Source organism: Hemitrygon akajei, chromosome 26 (assembly GCF_048418815.1).
Source record: "Hemitrygon akajei chromosome 26, sHemAka1.3, whole genome shotgun sequence".
Lineage (NCBI taxonomy): Eukaryota > Metazoa > Chordata > Chondrichthyes > Myliobatiformes > Dasyatidae > Hemitrygon > Hemitrygon akajei.
The window spans coordinates 19,178,081-19,197,394 of record NC_133149.1 but is presented as its reverse complement, the minus strand read 5'-3'; the positions used below and the strand labels follow the sequence as shown (position 1 = coordinate 19,197,394).

At 43.4% G+C, this 19,314-nt stretch overlaps 1 protein-coding gene across 2 annotated transcripts in view; it reads right to left on the bottom strand.

Moving 5' to 3' along the window:
• Positions 1-19,314, bottom strand: part of LOC140716779 (kin of IRRE-like protein 3) — a 702,588-nt gene that overhangs the window by 143,013 nt on the left and 540,261 nt on the right. For both annotated transcript variants that reach the window (XM_073029666.1, XM_073029667.1), the window contains exon 5: positions 17,265-17,415. In XM_073029666.1, the coding sequence (XP_072885767.1) occupies positions 17,265-17,415 (151 nt within the window). The remainder of the gene's footprint in view (positions 1-17,264; positions 17,416-19,314) is intronic.

Genomic DNA, 19,314 nt, shown 5'->3' with positions numbered 1-19,314 from the left:
TAGTATTTATAATTATCTGGATAGACAGGATCTGATTAGGAGTAGCCAGCATGGATTTGTGTGTGGAAGGTCATGTTTGACAAACCTTATTGAATTTTTTGAAGAAGTTACGAGGAATGTTGACGAGGGTAAGGCAGTGGATGTAGTCTATATGGACTTCAGCAAGGCCTTTGACAAAGTTCCACATGGAAAGTTAGTTAAGAAGGTTCAGTCGTTAGGTATTAATGCTGGAGTAATAAAATGGATTCAACAGTGGCTAGATGGGAGATGCCAGAGAGTAGTGGTGGGTAATTGTTTATCGGGATGGAGGCCGGTGACTAGCGGGGTGCCTCAGGGATCTGCTTTGGGCCCAATGTTGTTTGTAATATACATAAATGATCTGGATGATGGGGTGGTAAATTGGATTAGTAAGTATGCCGATGATACTAAGGTAGGAGGTGTTGTGGATAATGAGGTGGGTTTTCAAAGCTTGCAGGGAGATTTATGCCGGTTAGAAGAATGGGCTGAACTTTGGCAGATGGAGTTTAATGCTGAGAAGTGTGAGGTTCTACATTTTGGCAGGAATAATCCAAATAGAACATACAGGATAAATGGTAGGGCATTGAGGAATGCAGTGGAACAGAGAGATCTAGGAATAACAGTGCATAGTTCCCTGAAGGTGGAGTCTCATGTAGATAGGGTACATGAAGGCTTTTGGAATGCTGGCCTTTATAAATCAGAGCATTGAGTACAGAAGTTGGGATGTAATGTTAAAATTGTACAAGGCATTGGTAAGGCCAAATTTGGAATATTGTGTACAGTTCTGGTCACCGAATTATAGGAAAGATATCAATAAATTAGAGAGAGTGCAGAGACAATTTACTAGGATGTTACCTGGGTTTCAGCACTTAAGTTACAGAGAAAGGTTGAACAAGTTAGGTCTCTATTCATTGGAGTGTAGAAGGTTGAGGGGGGATTTGATCGAGGTATTTAAAATTTTGAGAGGGATAGATAGAGTTGACGTGAATAGGCTGTTTCCATTGAGAGTAGGGGAGATTCAAACGAGAGGACATGATTTGAGAGTTAGGGGGCAAAAGTTTAAGGGAAACACGAGGGGGTATTTCTTTACTCAGAGAGTGATAGCTGTGTGGAATGAGCTTCCTGTAGAAGTAGTAGAGGCCAGTTCAGTTGTGTCATTTAAGGTAAAATTGGATAGGTATATGGACAGGAAAGGAGTGGAGGGTTATGGGCTGAGTGCGGGTAGGTGGGACTAGGTGAGATTAAGAGTTTGGCACGGACTAGGAGGGCCAAGATGGCCTGTTTCCGTGCTGTGATTGTTATATATGGTTATAAGAAGGAGCTAGATAGGTTATCTTATGGATAGGGGAATCAAGGGATATGGGGACAAGGCAGGAACCGGGTATTGATAGTAGATGATCAGCCATGATCTCAAAATGGCAGTGCAGACTCGAAGGGCCGAATGGTCTACTTCTGCACCTATTGTCTATTGTCTATTGTTAGTGAACAGTAGTTCTGAGGATGAAAACACCTTGTTAATGAGAGAGGTCAGAGGAGAATGGCCAGACTGGTTCAAGCTGACAGGAAGGCACAATAACTCAAATAGTCATGCATTCCAACAGGGGTGGGCAGAAGAGCATCTCGGAACGCACAACACGTCGAACCTTGAAGTGGATGGGCTACAGTAGCAGAAGACCATGAACATGCACTCAGTAACACACATAAAATGCTGGAGGAACTCAGCAGGACAGGCAGCATCTCGATGGTTCACAAGAAGATGGTTCACAGCATCTTATTTGTGAACATACACTCAGCGTCCTCTTCATTTGGTACAGGATGCACTTAATAAAAAGGGCATTGAGTGTATATAAATGACTTGGATAAAAATATAGATGGATGTGTAAATAAATCTACACATGATACAGAGGCAGGTGATTTATAGAGTGTAGAGAATTGCTAGAGGATACAGCAGAATATAGATCGGCTACAGATATGGGCAGAGAAGTAGAGGAATGTGTATAATATGAGTAAGTGTGACATTTTGCACTTAGGGAGATTAAATGTAAGGGGAAAGTTTCAGTTAATGGCAAGACCCTTAACAGATTTATGCACAAATGGATCTTGGGGTCCAAGTCTATAGCTCCCTGTAGGTGGCCATGCGAGTAGCTAGGGCAGTAAAGAAGGTATTTGGCATGCTTGCCTTCACTGGTCATGGCATTGAATATAACAGTAGGGAAGTCATAATGTAGCTATATATAAAAGTTCATTTAGGCTGTACTTGGAGTATGTGTGCAATTCTGGTCACTCATTACAGGAAGGATGTGAAGGCTTTGGAAACAGCGCAAAAGAGGTTTATCAGGAAGCTGCCTGGGTTAGACGGTGTGAGCGATAAGCTGAAGCTGGACAAACTTGGGTTGTTTTATCTGGAGCACTAAAGGCAAAGGGGAGACCTAAAAAATGTTTATAAGATTATGAGAGGCTTAGATAGGGTCGGAATGTTTCTCCCAGGGTAGAAATGGCAAACGCTACGGGACATGCATTGAAGGTTAAAAGGGGAAAGTTTAATTGAGGTGCTTGGGGAAAATTTTTTCCACAGTGGGTGCCTGGAATAGGATGCAAGGGGGTGCGGCAAAAGCAGCTTCGATACTGGTATTTTAAGTGTCCATTTGACACAGGGAGTGGCAGGATATGAATCACATGCAGACAGAAGAAATTTAGTTTAATTTGGCATCATGTTCGGCGCAGACACTATGGGCTGAATGGCCTGCTCCTGTGCTGTACTGTGTGGCTTGATACAGCCCACACTGCAGGTCATACGACAGAGGCCTGTGATCAGAGGAACTTTGCCACCTCAGGGAAATTGTTAAAGTGGCATACGTGGTGGAAGCGGATGTGGAGAGAATGGAGGATTCATCACTGACTTTGCGGTTTGACAGCAAGTCTGAGGAAAAGAGAAGTCAGCTGGAATTAGTTTGGGTAAGGCAGTCGATTGATCCAAACATCTGGAGGATCATGTGACAAAGTAAATCACACAAGGCATTGTGAATGTTTGTTCTTCTTTTTTGCCTTTCATTATTAATGGAACATCTGTGTCTTATATAATACTAGCTGCCAAAAATCAATGCTGTTTTAAAGTTGTACTGCTTTAATTGTTGCATTATTTCACTGACTGTTCCATTTTGTTTAGTGTGTGGAATGTTCCAGAATTTGTCTGTTCTTTTGGTGGAAGCTACAAGCAGAGATGAAGCCTGACAAAGTAGCCTTGTTGTTAGTTTGAGTGGGCTACTGTTTGCCCAATCATCATCTTACAAGGACTATAAGGTGAGAAGTAATGCCTTGTTGAGATATTATTTAGACAGTGGAAGTTATGGATCAGTCAGTAAACTGGAATAAGACCATAAGACAAAGGAGCAGAATTAGGCCATTTGGCCCATCATGTTTACTCTGCCATTCCATCATGGCTGATTTATTTTCCCTCTCAACCCCATTCTCATGCCTTCTTCCATAACCTTTGACGCCTTTATTAATTGAGAACCTATCAACCTCCATTTTAAATATATCCATCGACTTAGCCTTCACAGATGTCTGTGGTGATGATTCTGCAGATTCACTACCCTTTCAATATTTGATGGGTTTCAATGAGATTTACCCTCATTCTTCTGAACTCCAGAGTACTGGCCCAGAGCTGTCAATGCTCTTCATACCTAAACCCTTTCTATCCAAGATCATTCTCATAATCCTCCTCTGGACCCTCTCCAATACTAGCATATGCTTTTTCAGATAAGGGGCCCAAAACTGCTCACAGTACACCAAGCTGTCTGACCAATCTGAATCTGAAAATCAAAGAGTTGCCGCAGGTTATCCAAGGTAGGCCAATGATTTCTGAGTGGAAGCACTGGGTACCCAAACAAATCCTATTGATGTTGTGAATTAAGCAAGAATCACTAGTTCCCATCTGGACAATTTTGTATTGGTATTTTGGGATATAATTGTGAAAATTGGGGCAACCACATGTACAATGTCCTGTGTATGTTACTCAAAATGGCTTCTTTGGTTTGTTAAGAGTAGGAATGCTTCTTTGTCTGGTAAGTGTTTCTCTCGCAGTTGTTTAGTTTTAGACTTGCTGATATGGGGATTGTATTCATTTGTTAACCAATGGGGAATGTTATTTTGTCTTGTGAGGCTGGGAGCTTGGGGGGTTTTCGCGGGTTTTCAGGAGGGAGTCGGGAAGAAGACGCCGAGGAAGGTGGACGTGCGCTGCACTGCTTGGTTGACCACCGGGGGTGGTCCCAGGTGCGAAGACGTGGAGGTCGGAGGAAAGTGACGAGGGGTCGAATGGTTCGATGGTTGAGCTCCAACGATGTGCACTAAACTGACTGAACTTTGATAAGTTGGCGCCTTTTGCTTTTTCTTTTCTTTCATATATATTGTATTGCCTAGTACTCTTTTAGTTTTAGTAAACTCTTTAAAGTGTATTTCATAACGGTATCTGGTGTGAATTTGATACTGTGTGCGTGCGCAAGGCATAAACTTGATTCCCACAGCACCTGTGTGTACGGGAGGTGGGGGTGGTGTGTGGCTGGATCCCATTTTCCCCTAGACATATACCAGCCTGTTGGGTAAGTGTTACACACACGTATCTTCCTAATCAACTATTTCTTTTCCCCCTGATCTCAGACACAATGCTGCTCAGAGACTTTGTAATTCTGATTTTCCGAATTTGGTGGGGGGGGGGGGGGGGTGGTGTGTGTGTGTGTGTGTGTGTGTGTGTGTGTGTGTGTGTGTGTGTGTGTGTGTGTGTGTGTGTGTGTGTGTGTGTGTGTGTGTGTGTGTGTGTGTGTGTGTGTGTGTGTGTGTGTGTATTGGGTGTTTCAAGATGATGTTGGAGTGAAGACAACAGCACATCCATGTTGTATGATTCTGACAATTGCTTGCATACACTTCATGTTGGCAAAATAAAATAGAATTATGTTTGAAATAAAAGATGATAGCATGCCGTGAACTGAAGGAATTTTATTGTAATTAAAAACTACAAACGTGACAAGTGGCTGGCTTTCAATCAAATAGCTCTTCTGAAAAGAGCTTGTTTTGTTTCCAGTTTCAATTAAGACTGGCTCTTGTTTCATAGAATGCCAATCAACATAAATAGCTTGGCCTAGCACCAGATGGATCGGATACTAAAACCTGTTTGGTTACCAAGTTTTGTTAAGTGAGAAAAATGAGTGTGCTAGATAGGTTTGTGAGCAGATGTTAGTGACAAAATAAGGTAAGAGTGCACTCAGGAGTTATGAAAGAAGTCCATGTTGCTGGGGTCACGGGGTTTCAGATTTGCTACCCGTTCCAGCCTACCTGAACCTTACCCAAAAGGGTCAGTCAGAAGGACATGTGGATTGGAGGCTTGTCTGAGCTGTGCAACCCTAAGTTGGAACTACAGAACAGAAAGCTTAAAGTGACAATATAACCACAGTTTTCCCAGTAATTTGTAGCAAAAATGACCTCAAAGAGCTCTGGGAGATACTCACGGTGCTGGTGAAACACAAGCTGCAATGTTGTAAATCAAAAATCACTTGTGGGAACTTTTAAATGGCGGAGATAGTAAGTACCCTTTACAATCAGTTGGATTAATGTAGCGGGTCCACATCCAACATTGAACAGTATTGTGATTAAGAATTTGATAGTTTAGCAAATGTTTAGCAATATCCTGGCTGAGGTCTTGATCTCTGGATAGGCTGGAAAATTTGTACTGAGTTTAGTGCAGAACTAATGTAGGCAAACAAAGGTAAAGGAAACTTCCTTTTACAATGAACCATATGTTAATACTAGAAGAATGATGTCTGGCCTTGCTATTGGTCATTAAGGTGTCGGGATCCACATCAGTGGTCACTCATTACGGACGGACTGAGCTCCTGTGGCTGCTCTCCTCGTATGCAGCCAAAAAGACGTTTCCCATAGTCTGAGATTTATGTGATTACTGGACTGTACTTTATATCAGTTTCCTTCAGTTTTTGGTGTTTTCTTTCTTGTGGACGATTGGTGGGTGGTTGATCTGTTAATTTTTTGTATTCAGCGGGGGTGGAGGTTTGGTGTCGGTGTACCTGTTGCTGCTCCTTTCTATGAGTGAGGGGGTTGGGGATTGTTATTGTGACTGTTTTTTCTGTGAGTGGGGAGTTTGGGATTGTTATTGTTGCTGTTTTTTTCTGTGGATGAGGGAGTCGGGGATCATTACTGTTGCTGTTTTCACTGTGAGTGAGGGGCGGTCGGGGATTGTTATTGTCACTGTGTTTTTTCTGCAGGGAGGGGGTCTGGGGTATTAGGGTCTGCAAGTTTTGTTTCTTCTCTTTTTCATGCTAGAGGTGGAGGGGTTGATGTCTTTTCTTTCATCAATACCCATGGTCTTTCAGTATTTCATGGCTATCTGGAGAAGACAAATATCAGTGTTGTATTGTACATGTGTACTTTGACAATAAAACGAATCTTTGCAAAAGAACAACTGATGTTCCACTGAATTTTTGAGCAAGAGTGAATAGGATAATATGACTATCTTGATAGTATGTAATCAGCCTAGAGACATGAGACCCTGTCTTTATAGAAAAATGACAGGTGTTACTCCAACTTGTGGGTTTGATTGGGATCCCAGAGAAACCGAACTGGATTATGTCAGTAACGCAGGCAAATACTCTTCCGTAGTGACAGTCTATCAAAGGACGTAGCAACACGTAGACTTGTCCAACTGCAGCAAAAGATTTTTGCTTACCTCTGTCCAACCTGTAAGATTTGAGATGTGGGTTTCATTAACCATGCATGGGTAAATATACTGGCAAGGAAGGCATTTAAAAAAACAATTATATCACCATGTAGCAATGTTCAGACATGATATGCCAACCCAGGAAAGCTGGCGAAAGGAACAGACCAGTCACAAAACATTAATATGCTCTAACACAAAATCATACACACGTTAAGTACGAGCACGTCCATGGGGAGACAACTGATCAAGTGGGGGCATTGGCATGAATTTTGGAACCCATGCTCAGATTAGAATCCTGTCACTTACTCCATCCCTTACCTGTGGATCATTTGCTGACGTCCATGTCCGATGTGGAGAACAGAGACAGAATACGTTGGCTGGACACACATCCATAAAGGTGGAAGGGACAGGCTGTTCAGGCTCATGAACAAAGGTCAGTACCTGGGGTCTTGTCTCAGCAAGAACAGGGTTAAAAGTGAGAGCACTGGACTGGTAGTGTAAATATTGTGCAAATTAATATTGAGAGTGTGGGTTGGGGGTGGACTTAAGCTTTGGTGCCTAGAAATTTGACCCTGCAATCCTTGTTTCCAGGTGATGAATGTCATGCTGATCTTGGATTATGGTGGGAGGACGTCACTGGTACTTAGGAGGCCTTGGAAAGAAGTAAACTGCTGGAGGTTCTCAGTGGGTCAGTCAGCACCTGTGGAGCAAAGTCACCTCCTCTATTTTGGTGAGTCCAATCAGAAGCTGGGTGAGTACTTTTCCAAGCACCTGTGCTCCATCTGCCATGGTCATCTAAGCTCCCATTTGCCAGGCATTTTAATTCTCCTTCCATTTCATACACCCACATATGACCATAAAACATGGGAGCAGAATTAGGCCAGTTGACCCATCGAGTCTGCTCCGCAATTCCATCGTGGCTGATTTATTATTGCTGTCCATCATATTCTCCTGCCTTCTCCCTGTAACCTTTGACACCCTGACTAATCAAGAATGTATCAACCTCCACCTTACATATACCCAATGACTTGGCCTCTACAGCTATCTTTGGCAATGATTCACTACCCTCAGGTTAAATAAGTTCCTCCTCATCTCTGTTCTAAATTGGACATACTCTAAGGCTGTGCCCTCTGGTCCCAGAGTCCTCCACTGTAGGAGCCATCCTCTACATGTCCACTCTAACTAGGCCTTTCAATATTCGATAGGTTTCAATAAAATCTCCCCTCATTATTCTAAACAGGTCCAGAGCCATCAAACACTCCTCATATTTTAACACTTTGATTCCCAGGATCATTCTCAAGAATCTCCTCTGGGCCCTCTTCAATGACAGCACATCCTTTCTTGAATGAGGGGCCAAAAACTGCTCACAATACTCCAAGTGCAGTCTGACCAATGCCTTGTAAAGCCTCAGCATCAAGATACATCCTAGATTAGATGCATATCATATTTTTACTGAGTAATTTATGTAATTAGTTTTGCTAAAACAAGTGTATGGGACATTGGAAAAAATGTTGAATTTCCCCATGGGGATGAATAAAGTATCTATCTATCTATCTATTTTATATTCTAGCCCTTTTGAAATGAATGCTAACATTGCATTTGTCTTCCTCAGCACTTACTCAACCTGCAAGTTAACCTTTAGGGAATCCTGCACGAGGACTTGCAAGTCCCTTTGCACCTCTGATTTCAGAATTTGTTTCCCCTTTAGAAAATGGTCTATACCTTTATTTCTTTTACCAAAGTGCATGACCATACACTTCCCTACACTATATTCCATCTGCCACCTCTTTGCCCATTCTCCCAATCTGTCTAAGTCCTCCTGCAGGCTCCCTGCTTCCTCAACACTACCGGCTCCTCCATCTATCTTCATATGACCTGCAAACTTGGCCACAAAACCATAAATCCTGTCATCCAAATTGTTGATATATAACTTGAAAAGAAGCAGTCCCACCACTGATCGCTGCAGAATATCGTTAGTCACTGGCAGCCAACCAGAAAAGGCTCTCTTTATTCCCACTCTTTGCTTCCTGCCAGTCAGACAATCTTATATCTATGCTAGTATCTTTCCTGTAATACCATTGGCTCTCATTTTGCTTAGCAACCTTATGTGCAGCACCTTGTCAAAGACGTTCTGAAAATCCAAGTAAATAACATCCACGGGCTCTCCTTGTCTATCCTGCCTGTTATTTCCTCAAAGAATTCCAACAGATTTGTCAGGCAAGATTTCCCCTTAAGGAAAACATTAGAACTTGGCCTATTTTATCATGTCCCTACAAGTACCTCAAAATTTCATCCTTAATAATGGAATCCAACATCTGCCCAACTACTGAAGTCAGACTAATTGGCCTATAATTTCCTTTCTTCTTTTTCTCTCCCTTCTTAAAGAGTGGAGTGACGTTTACAATTATGAGTCCTCAGGAATCATTCCAGTATCTAGTGATTCTTGAAAGATCATTACTAATGCCTCCACAATCTCTTCAGCTACCTTTTTTAACTTATCACCCTTTGTATCTTCAGACCTTTCAGCTTCCCAAGCACCTTCTCCCCAGTTATAGAGACTACACTCACTTCTGCCCACCCTAACACACTCGAATTTCTGGTATACAGCTGGTGTCTTCCATAGTGAAGACTCATGCAAAATACCTATTCAGTTTGATCACCATTCTTTGTCCCTTGTTACTACCTCTCAGGCCTCATTTTCCAGCGGTCCGATATCCACTCTCACCTCTCTTTTACTCTTTATGTATCTGAAAAAAATGTTTGGCATCCTCTTTAATGTTATTGGCTCGTTTACCTTTATATTTAATCTTTTCTCTCTTTTTGGTTGCCTTCTGTTGGTTTTTAAAAGTTTCCAATCCTCTAACTTGCCACTAATTTTGCTATATTATATGCCCTCTTATTTGCCTTTATGCTGTCTTTGACTTCCCTTGTCAGCCACAGTTGCCTCATCCTCCCTTTAGAATATATCTCCTTCTTCTTTGGGATGAGTCTATCCATGTCTGAGGACACGTCTGTCCTCAGCCTCCTCCACTGCCAGGGTGAGGCCATGCCCAGACTAGAGGAACAGCACCTTATATTCCACCTGGGTAGTCTACAGCCTGATGGCATGAGTTCTCCAGTTTCAGGTAAACTGCTCCCCTTCTGTCCTTGTCTCTCTCCTCCTGACCTACTCATTCCTCCTATACACACCCAATAACTCTTCCTCTGATCCCACACCCCAGTCACTGCGTTTCTTTCTTCTCCTGCACCAACCCCCACACACTCCTCCCACTGGCCTCCTCCCCCCACTGTTCCCATCTGCCCTTCCCACCCCTTTAATTGTTCCATGCTCCTCCTACTTTCCTATCAGATTCCATCATCTGCAGCCATTTGTTGCTTTCATCTATCACCTCCCAGTCTCTATCGCCATTTCTAATCTTCCCTCCTCATCAGGATCCACCTATCACCTGCCTGGCCTTGTCTCACCTCACTTCTTTACACTGTCCACTCCCCTCCACAAATGCTGCCTCGCCTAGTGAGTTTGTCTGTTGCTTTGCATTCCAGCATATGGAGGAAAGTGCCCAGGGCCTGCGCACAATGCCAATCAAAGGTTAATGCCCCAAGAGATAGTGTTAGTGGTTGGTTATTCAAGATAACCAAGATTGTGGTCTTTCAAGGGACCTCTGCAGGTAAAAGTGAAATTATAAAATAAGAAAATGCTGGAAATAATCTGCAGATCAGGCAGCATCTGTGGAGAGGGAAGCACAATTAATGTCGTTCTTAGTCTGCACCCTATTAGGGGTTGGTGTCCACGCCTGTCCTTTCTTTTCAAATCAAAACATGTTGATTTCTAACTTTACCCAGTTTTGATGAAAGGTCATTGGCCTGAGTCATTAACTTTCTCTCCATATCTGCTGCCTGATCTCTGGGCACTTCTAGTTATATAGATAAGTTATACAGCTCTCGTTATATACACATGCAGTTCAACTCTTTGAGTGATTATGCAGAAACTCATCAGTTAATAACTCATCGGGGTGATTGATAAGTTCATGGCCTAGGGTAGAAGGAGATGTTATTAACTTCAAATTTTCTGTATAATCACTCAAAGAGTTGAACTGCACAAGCATTTAACGAGAGCTGTATAACTCATCTCCTTCTACCTTAGGCCATGAACTTATCAATCACCCCTTGTATGCCCAGCTGGTGGGAGATAGAGGAAGAATCAGCAGAATATCTGATTCAGATCATCATTCACTTCCTTCTCAGCAGCAGTGCAACCTCGCAATCAGATTTAGACCCACCCCCTTCCACATTCCAGATTTTCCTCTTTTTCATTATCTGCATGTTCCATTGCACAGTTTGCGGCTTCAGCAACAACAAGGGGCTTCAGTGTTCACGTGCTTTCAGCTGTGAATGTGGCACTGCATTTAACCTACCATGGGAACAGTTCTATTCGTTATGCCTACTGATGCTACCCATTGATCCTGTGTTCTTGGCTTCTGGGCTGAGATTCATTGCATCTGGTGCAGTAACCATGGCCTGAAACAGTCCCATCCAGTGAAGGTGCGATGGGGTGCACACCACAGTTCCCGAGCAGTAGAGGGAGAATGAGATTAAAAGAAGTGAGCGGGGGCCGTCAGTACATGTTATGCGCCATATTTCTCAGGGAGACATTGCATTGCATAGAGGGAGAGAGAGAGTTTAGAAGAAGCGAGTGAGGGCAGTCAGCGCATTTTGTGCGGCACAGGTCCTGAGGAGATATTGGATTGTATTGAGGGAGAGTGATTAAAATAAGCAAGCGGGGGCAGTCAGCATTTTTTATGCACCACAGTTCCCGAGGAGACATTGGATTGCGGAGAGGGAGGAAGAATTTAAAATAAGCGAGCGGGTCAGTCGAAACATTTTATGCGGCGATGTTCCCAAGGAGACAGCCGATTGCGTAGAGGTAGAGAGTGAGTTTAAGAGAAATGAGCAGAGACTGTCAGCTTATTTTATGCGCCACAATTCTGATGAGACATTGGATTGCGTAGAGGGAGAGTGGGTTTAAGAGAAGCGAACAGGAGCAGTTGGCACAATTTACGCACCGCAGTTTCTGAGGAGGCATTGGATTGCGCAGAGGGTGAGGAAGTTTAAAAGAAGTGAGCGAGGGTGCTCAGCAGATTTTGCGCCCCACAGTTTCGGAGGAGGCATTTGATTGTATAGGAGGAGAGAGAGTTTAAAAGAAGCGAGCGGGTACATTTGGCATATTTTGTGCACGACAGTTTCCAAGGAGACATTGGACCTTGTAGAGGGAGAGTTTAACAGAAGCGAGTGGTTGAATTCGGCACATTTTGCGCATCACTTCCTGAGGAGACATTGAATTGCAGAGCGGAAGAGAGAGTTAAAAAAAAAACCGTGCGGTGTCATTCGGCATATTTTGCGCGCCACAGTTCCTGAAGAGACATTGGATTGTGCAAAGGGAGAGTGAATTTAAAGGAATGAGTGAGGGCAGTCGGCAGAATTTGTGCACCACAGTTACTACGGAGACATTGGATTGCACAGAAGCAGAGTGCGTTTAAAAGACGCAAACGAGGCCAGTCAGCACATTTTGCACTCCACAGTTCCTGAAGAAACATTGGCTTGCATAGAGGGAAAGAGAGATTAAAATTAGCGTATGGGGGCAGATGGCAGATTTTGCGCACCACAGTTCCTGAGGAGACATTGAATTGCGTAGAGGGAAAGAGAGTTTAAAATTAGTGAACAGGGGGAAATGGCAGGATTTGCGCACCACAGTTCACGTGGAGACATTGGAGTGCATAGAAAGAAAGTTTAAAATTAGTGAACAGGGGGAAATGGCAGGATTTGCGCACCATAGTTCACGAGGAGACATTGGATTGTGTAGAGGGAAAGAGAGTTTCAAAGAAGCGAGCGGAGGCAGTCGGCATATTATGCATACCACAGAGAGTTTAAAAGAAGCAAAAGGGGGCAGCTGCCATGTTTTGCGCACCCCAGTTCCAGAGGAGACATTGGATTGTGTAGAGGGAAAGAGAGTTTCAAAGAAGCGAGCGGAGGCAGTCGGCATATTATGCATACCACAGAGAGTTTAAAAGAAGCAAAAGGGGGCAGCTGCCATGTTTTGCGCACCCCAGTTCCAGAGGAGACATTGGATTGCGTAGAGGGAGAGAGCTTAAATGAAGGAAGCAGAGAGTCGGCACGTTTTGCTCGCCACAGTCCATGAGGAAGCATTGAGTTGCGTCGATAGAGAGTGAGCTTATAAGAAGCGAGCGGGGCAGTCAGTACGTTCAGTGCGGCACAGTTCCTGAGGAGACATCGGATTGCGTAGAGGGACAGAGTTTTGAAAGAAGCGAGCAGCAGCAGTCAACATATTTCATCCCCCGCAGTTCCTAAGGAGGTATTGGATTGCATAGAGGGAGAGCGAGTTTAATTGGAGGGAGCAGGGACAGTCGTCATATTTTGCACACCACAGTTCCCGATGTGACTTTGGATTGCGTAGAAGGAGAGAGAGTTATGCCGCAGTTCTCGAGGAAATATTGGATTGCATATAATTAGGCACTTTGTAAGGAAAGGTCTTCTTTCTTTCTTTCTTTCTTATTGCACATTTAGAGCAGTGGTGATGCCAAGCAGGATAGTTAAATGCTCCTCTTGCGGTATTTGGGAAGGCAGGGAGACCTCCAGTGACCCTGATGACTACATCTGCAAGAAGTGCATCCAGCTGCAGCTTCGAACAGACAGCGTTAAGGAGTTGGAGCTGAAACTGGATGAACTCCGGATCATTCGGTAGACTGAGGGATTGATAGACAGGACATACAAGGAGCGAGTGATGCCCAAGGTGAAGGAGACAGGTAGCTAACTGAGTGACCGTTAAGAGGGGTAAAGGGAATAGGCAGCCAGTGCAGAGTACCCCAGTGGCTGTTTCCTCAAAAACAGGTATAGCACTTTGGATACTGTGGGGGGGATGACCTAGCAGAGGAAAGTCACAGTGGTCAGGTCTCTGGCACTGAGTCTGGCTCTGTGGCTTAGAAGGGAAGGGAGCTGTGGTGAAAGGGGATTCATTGGTTCAGAGATCAAAAAGGAGGTTCTGTGGATGAGAGTGAGATTGCTGGATGGTCTGTTGCCTCCAAGGTGCCAGGGTCAGGGACATTTCTGATCAAGTCCACAGGATTTTTATGTGGCAGTGTGAGCAGCCAGATTTGCGAGTCATGGTCCATGTAGGTACCAATGACATGGGAAGGATGAGTAACGAGGTTCTGCAAAGTGAGTTCAGGGAATTAGGTGCTAAGTTAAAGGACAGGATCTCCAGGGTTGTGATCTCAGGATTGCTACCCGTGCCACGTGCTAATGAGGCCAGAAATATGAAGCTCATACAGTTTAACAAATGGCTAAGGAGATGGTGCAGGATAAAGGGCTTCAGATTTTTGGACCATTGGGCTCTCTTCCAGGGAAGGTGGGACCGGTACAGAAGGAATGGTTTTTCACCTGAACTGGAGGGGGACTAATATCCTAGTGGGAAGGTTTGCTAGAGCTGTGCTGCGGGGGGGGGGGGGGGGTTGAAAGTAGAGTTACAGGGGAATGGGAACAAGAGTGCCAGAACAGTTAGTGGAGAGGTTGTGGAGACAGATGTTGTAGAGCCTACATCCAATTTCAGGAATCTAAAGGTTGAGCATGGTAGGACTAATGTCTGAGCTGTGTATATTTCAATGCAAGAAGCATTGTAGGAAAGGCAGATGAGCTCAGGGCATGGATCAACGTATAGACTCATGATATTGTAGCCATTAGTGAGACTTGGTTGTAGGAGGGGCAGGACTGGCAGTTGAATATTCTGGGGTTCCATTGTTTTAGATGTGATAGAGTGGGAGGGATTAAAGGGGGAGGGTTGGCATTACTAGTCAGGGAAAATGTCACAGTGATTCTCAGTCTGGACAAACTGGAGTGCTCATCTAGTGAAGCTTTATGGATATAACTGAGGAATAAGAAAGATATAACCATGTTAATGGGATTATATTATAGGCCACCCAACAGTCCGCGGGATTTACAGGAGCAAATTTGTAGAGAGATCACAGACTGTAGCAAGAAACATGAGGTTGTGAAAGTAGGTGATTTTAACTTTCCACACATTGACTGTGATTCCCATATGTAAAAGGGCTGGATGGGAAAAAGTTTGTCAAATGTGTTCAGGGAAGTTTCCTTAATCAGTACATAGAAGTTCCAACTAGAGAGAGTGTGATACTAGATCTGCTGTTAGGGAATGAGACAAGGCAGTTGGCAGAGGTTTGTGTAGGGGAACACTTTGCACCTAGTGATCATAATGTCATTAGTTTCAATGTAATTATGGAAAGGGCTAGGTCTAGTCGGTAGGTTGAGATTTTAAATTTAAGAAAGATCAATTATGATGTTACCAGAAGGATCTGGCAAGAGTGGATTGGAAATGGTTATTTTCTGGCAAAGGCATACTTGGTAAGTGGGAGGCCTTCAAAGGTGAATTTTTGACAGGACAGTGTTTGTATGTTCCTGTCAGAATAAAAGACACAGTTAAAAGGTTTAGGGAAGCTTGGTTTTCAAGAGATGTTGAGGCCCTGGCTAAGAAAAAGAAGGAGGTGCATAGCAGATATAGGCAGGCAGGAACAAATAAGGTACTAGAGGAATATAAGAAATGCAAGAGAAAACTTAAGAAAGATTGAGATCTTTTTGAGGGCTAAAAGAAGGCATGAGGTTGCTCTTGTAGACAAGGTGAAAGAGAATCCCAAGGGCTTCTACAGATATGTGTAAGAGTAAAAGGATAGCAAGGGACAAAATTGGTCCTCTGGAAGATCAGAATGGTCATCTATGCATGAAGCTGAAAGAGATGGGGGAAATCTTAAATGGATTTTTTACGTCTGTATTTACTTGGGAAATGGACAGAGACTATAGAAGTGAGGCAAAGCAGAAGCAAGTTCATGGACTCTATACAGATCACAGAGGAGGTGTTTGCTGTCTTGAGACAAATTGAGTGCATAAATTCCCAGGGTTTGTCAATGTGTTCCCTCAGACCCCGTGGGAGGTTAGTGCAGAAATTGTAGGGGCCCTAGCAGAGATACTTCAAACATCCTTAGCCACTGGTGATGAGCCAAAAGATTGGAGGATAGCTAATGTTGTTCCATTTGTTTAAGAAAGGCTCTAAGAATAAGCCAGGAAATTATAGGCCAATGAGCTTGTAGTGGGAAAGTTATTGGAATGTATTCCAAGGGACTGGATATATAAGTATTTGGATAAACAGGGACTGATTCAGGATAGTCAACGTGGCTTTGTGCATGGTAGGTTGTGTCGAACCAATCTTATAGAGTTTTTCGAAGAAGTTATCAGGAAAGTGGATGAAGGCAGGGCAATGGATGTTGTCTGCATGGACTTTAGCAAGACATTTGACAAGGTCCCACATGGGAGGTTGGTCAAGAAGGTACAATCGCTTGGCATTCAAGATGAGGTAGTAAATTGGATTAGACATTGGCTTTGTGGGAGAAGCCAGAGAGTGGTAATAGAGGACTGCCTCTCTGACTGGAGGCCTCTGACTAGTGGTGTGCTGTAGGAATTAGTGCGGGGTCCATTATTGTTAGTCCGTTATATCAATAATCTGGATGTTAATGTGATTAACTGGATCAGCAAATTTGCAGATGAAACCAAGGTTGGGGATGTAGTGGACAGTGATGAAGACATGGCTTGCAGCAGGATCTGGACTAGCTAGAAAAATGGGCTGAAAAATGGCAGATGAAATTGAATGCAAACAAGTGTGAGGTGTTGCACTTTGGGAAAACAAACCAGGGTAGGTCTTCCATGGTGAGCGGTTGGAAGCTGAGGAGAGTGGTGGAACAGAGGGATCTGGGAATATAGGTCCATAATTCCTTTGAAGTTGTGTCACAGGTAGATAGGATTGCAAAGAAAGCTTTTGGTACATTGGCCTTCATAAATCAAGGTACTGAGTCCATGAGTTGTGATGTTATGTTGAAATTGCATAAGATGTTGGTGAGGCCTAATTTGGAGTATTGTATGCAGTTTTGGTCACCTACCAGCAGGAAAGATGTAAATGAGATTGAAAGAGTGCAGAGAAAATTAACAATGATATTGCTGAGACTTGAGGACCTGAGTTATAGGGGAAGGTTGAATAGGTATTTAAAATTATGAGGGGCATAGATAAGGTATGTGTAAGCAGGCTTTTGCCACTGAGGTTGGGTGAGACTACAACTAGAGGTTGTGGGTTATGGATGAAAGGTGAAATGCTTAAGGGGAACATAAGGGGGAACCTCTTCACTCAGAGGGTGGTGAGAGTGTAGAACGAGCTGCCAGAGCAAGTGGTGGATGTGGGGTTGATTTCAACATTTAAGAGAAATTTGGATAGGTACATGGATGGGAGGGGTATGGAGAACTGTGGTCCAGGTGCCGTACAATGGGACTCAGCTGATTAATAGTTCAACATGGACTAGATGGGCCGAAGGGCCTGTTTCCGTGCTGCAGTGTTCTATGACTCTATGACTAAAGGCTGAATGAGAGCCTTGGAGTGGATAAAGCAACTCACGTTGGATATCGATGGTGACCTCGGCCTCCCTCCCCTCTGGGATTGCCGCATTCTTTGCTCTACAAATGATACGTTGGCCATTTTCAATTTCAGACGACGGGATGTGCAGGCTGCTGACAATGCTCTCTCGTTTGCCATCCTTCAGGAGTCTCTGTGGGAGGAAACAATTTCAGGGTTAGCTGTGGCTTTGGAAATAACTCCCTTGCCCCTGAGCTGGAAGGTCATGCATTCAAGATCCACACCATGGTGCGTGGTCAGCGGCTGATGGTTTTGAATGAGGAAGGAAACCTCCTGAAGTGGGAGTTCACTGTTATCAAAGAAACCTGATGTGGAAGCAAAACCAAAATTCAATCTCATTTTTACAGATATAAAGTTTGACTTTCCATCTTTAAATATGCATTATGTACATTGAAGCTCCTAAACGTACTGTAAAAGCAAATTAACAGTACAGCTGGTGTACAGCAAATGCTTTATTGAAGGCAGAAACTACCAAATAAATTGAAGTTTTTGGGTACTAAATGCATCAAATGTCATACTGCATGATACAAATTTGATCTTAAAAATACCCTGCAGGTGCATATATGACATACACAGTTCAACACATAATCCAGCATTCATATCAACCCCCAGCTCCATTAGTTTGGGCACATTATCTGACACGTTATTCCAGTGAGGTACTATTGAAGGCACTGTCTTTTGAACTAGATTTTAATAAAGAATCAGAATCATGTTTATTATCACTGACAAATGTTGGAAAATATATTGTTTCGTGGCAACAGTACAGTGCAAGACATAAAAGTTGCTATAAGTCACAATAATAAATAAATAGATAAATAGTGGAAAAGTGGAACAGTGAAGTAGAGTTCATGGGTTTATGGATATTGCAGATGGGAAGAAGCTGTTCTTAAAACATTGGGTCTTATGGCTCTGATACCTCACGGTAGCAATGAGAAGAGGGCATGTCCCAGGTGGGCAAGGCTCTTAATGATGGATGGATGCTGCCTCCTTGAGGTACTGCTTTTTGAAGATGCCCGCAATGTTGGGGAAGTGTGGGCACATGATGGAGCTGGCAGAGTCTACAAATCCCTGTAGCTTCTTTTGATCCTGAGCATTGGCATCTCAGGCGGTGATGCAACCTGTCAGAATTCTCTCTGTAGTACATCTGTAGGAATTTGTTAGAGTCATTGGTGACATGTCAAGTCTCTTCAAACTCCTAATGAAGTATAGGAGTTTGATGGCACTGGGCCTGCATTCTCTGGATTTTAGAAGAATGAGGGCTGATCTCATTTTTCTACCATTTCTCTGTTTGTATTTCTGTTTTCCAGCCACTGCAGTTCTCTAATTTTCATTGCAGTTCTAGTAAGCGTAATATTGGTTGTTAATTTAAATTAGCCACTTCTTTAAAATTTTTGTTATATTTCTACCTACTCTCTGGGTAGCAAACTTGTTAGATAAAGTCCGAAAGAATCTACTTTGCACACTGTATTTAGTTTATCAATCTGTACACTCTGCAGTGAACCTTGTTAAAGCTTGCAGACCCACTGAATAACAATGTTAGAGCAGGGGAATACCCCGAGCAAAATTAATCTGTTAGCCAACATCATTGGAACAGATTATTGCTGTTTAACAGAGATTGGTGTGTGCTGTTTGGCTGATGTACTCCCTTTAATACAGGAGGACACACTCTAGACAATTACTTTGTTGATTGTAATACACTTAGGGATATCTTGAAGTTATGAAAGTCACTGTACAATGGTCGCCTTTTATCTGACATGATGTGTGCACTGCGACACCTACTGTATGTCATACCCACAATGAAATGGTGGGCAGACGGGCTGAGCAAGGTTAATTAGGCTGGCTGTTCAGAGGCAACACAAGCGAGAAGCATTGAAAAACATGGAGCTTGAATCTTGGGAGGTTCCCCATCTGGATCCAGATTGTAACAAGCTGCAGGATAAAGTTCATCTCTTCATGATCTTCAGTCCCTCTTGCTCATCCCGCAACACAAATCAGCGAGAATTAAAGAAAAAACCCCAATATCCAGCAGAAT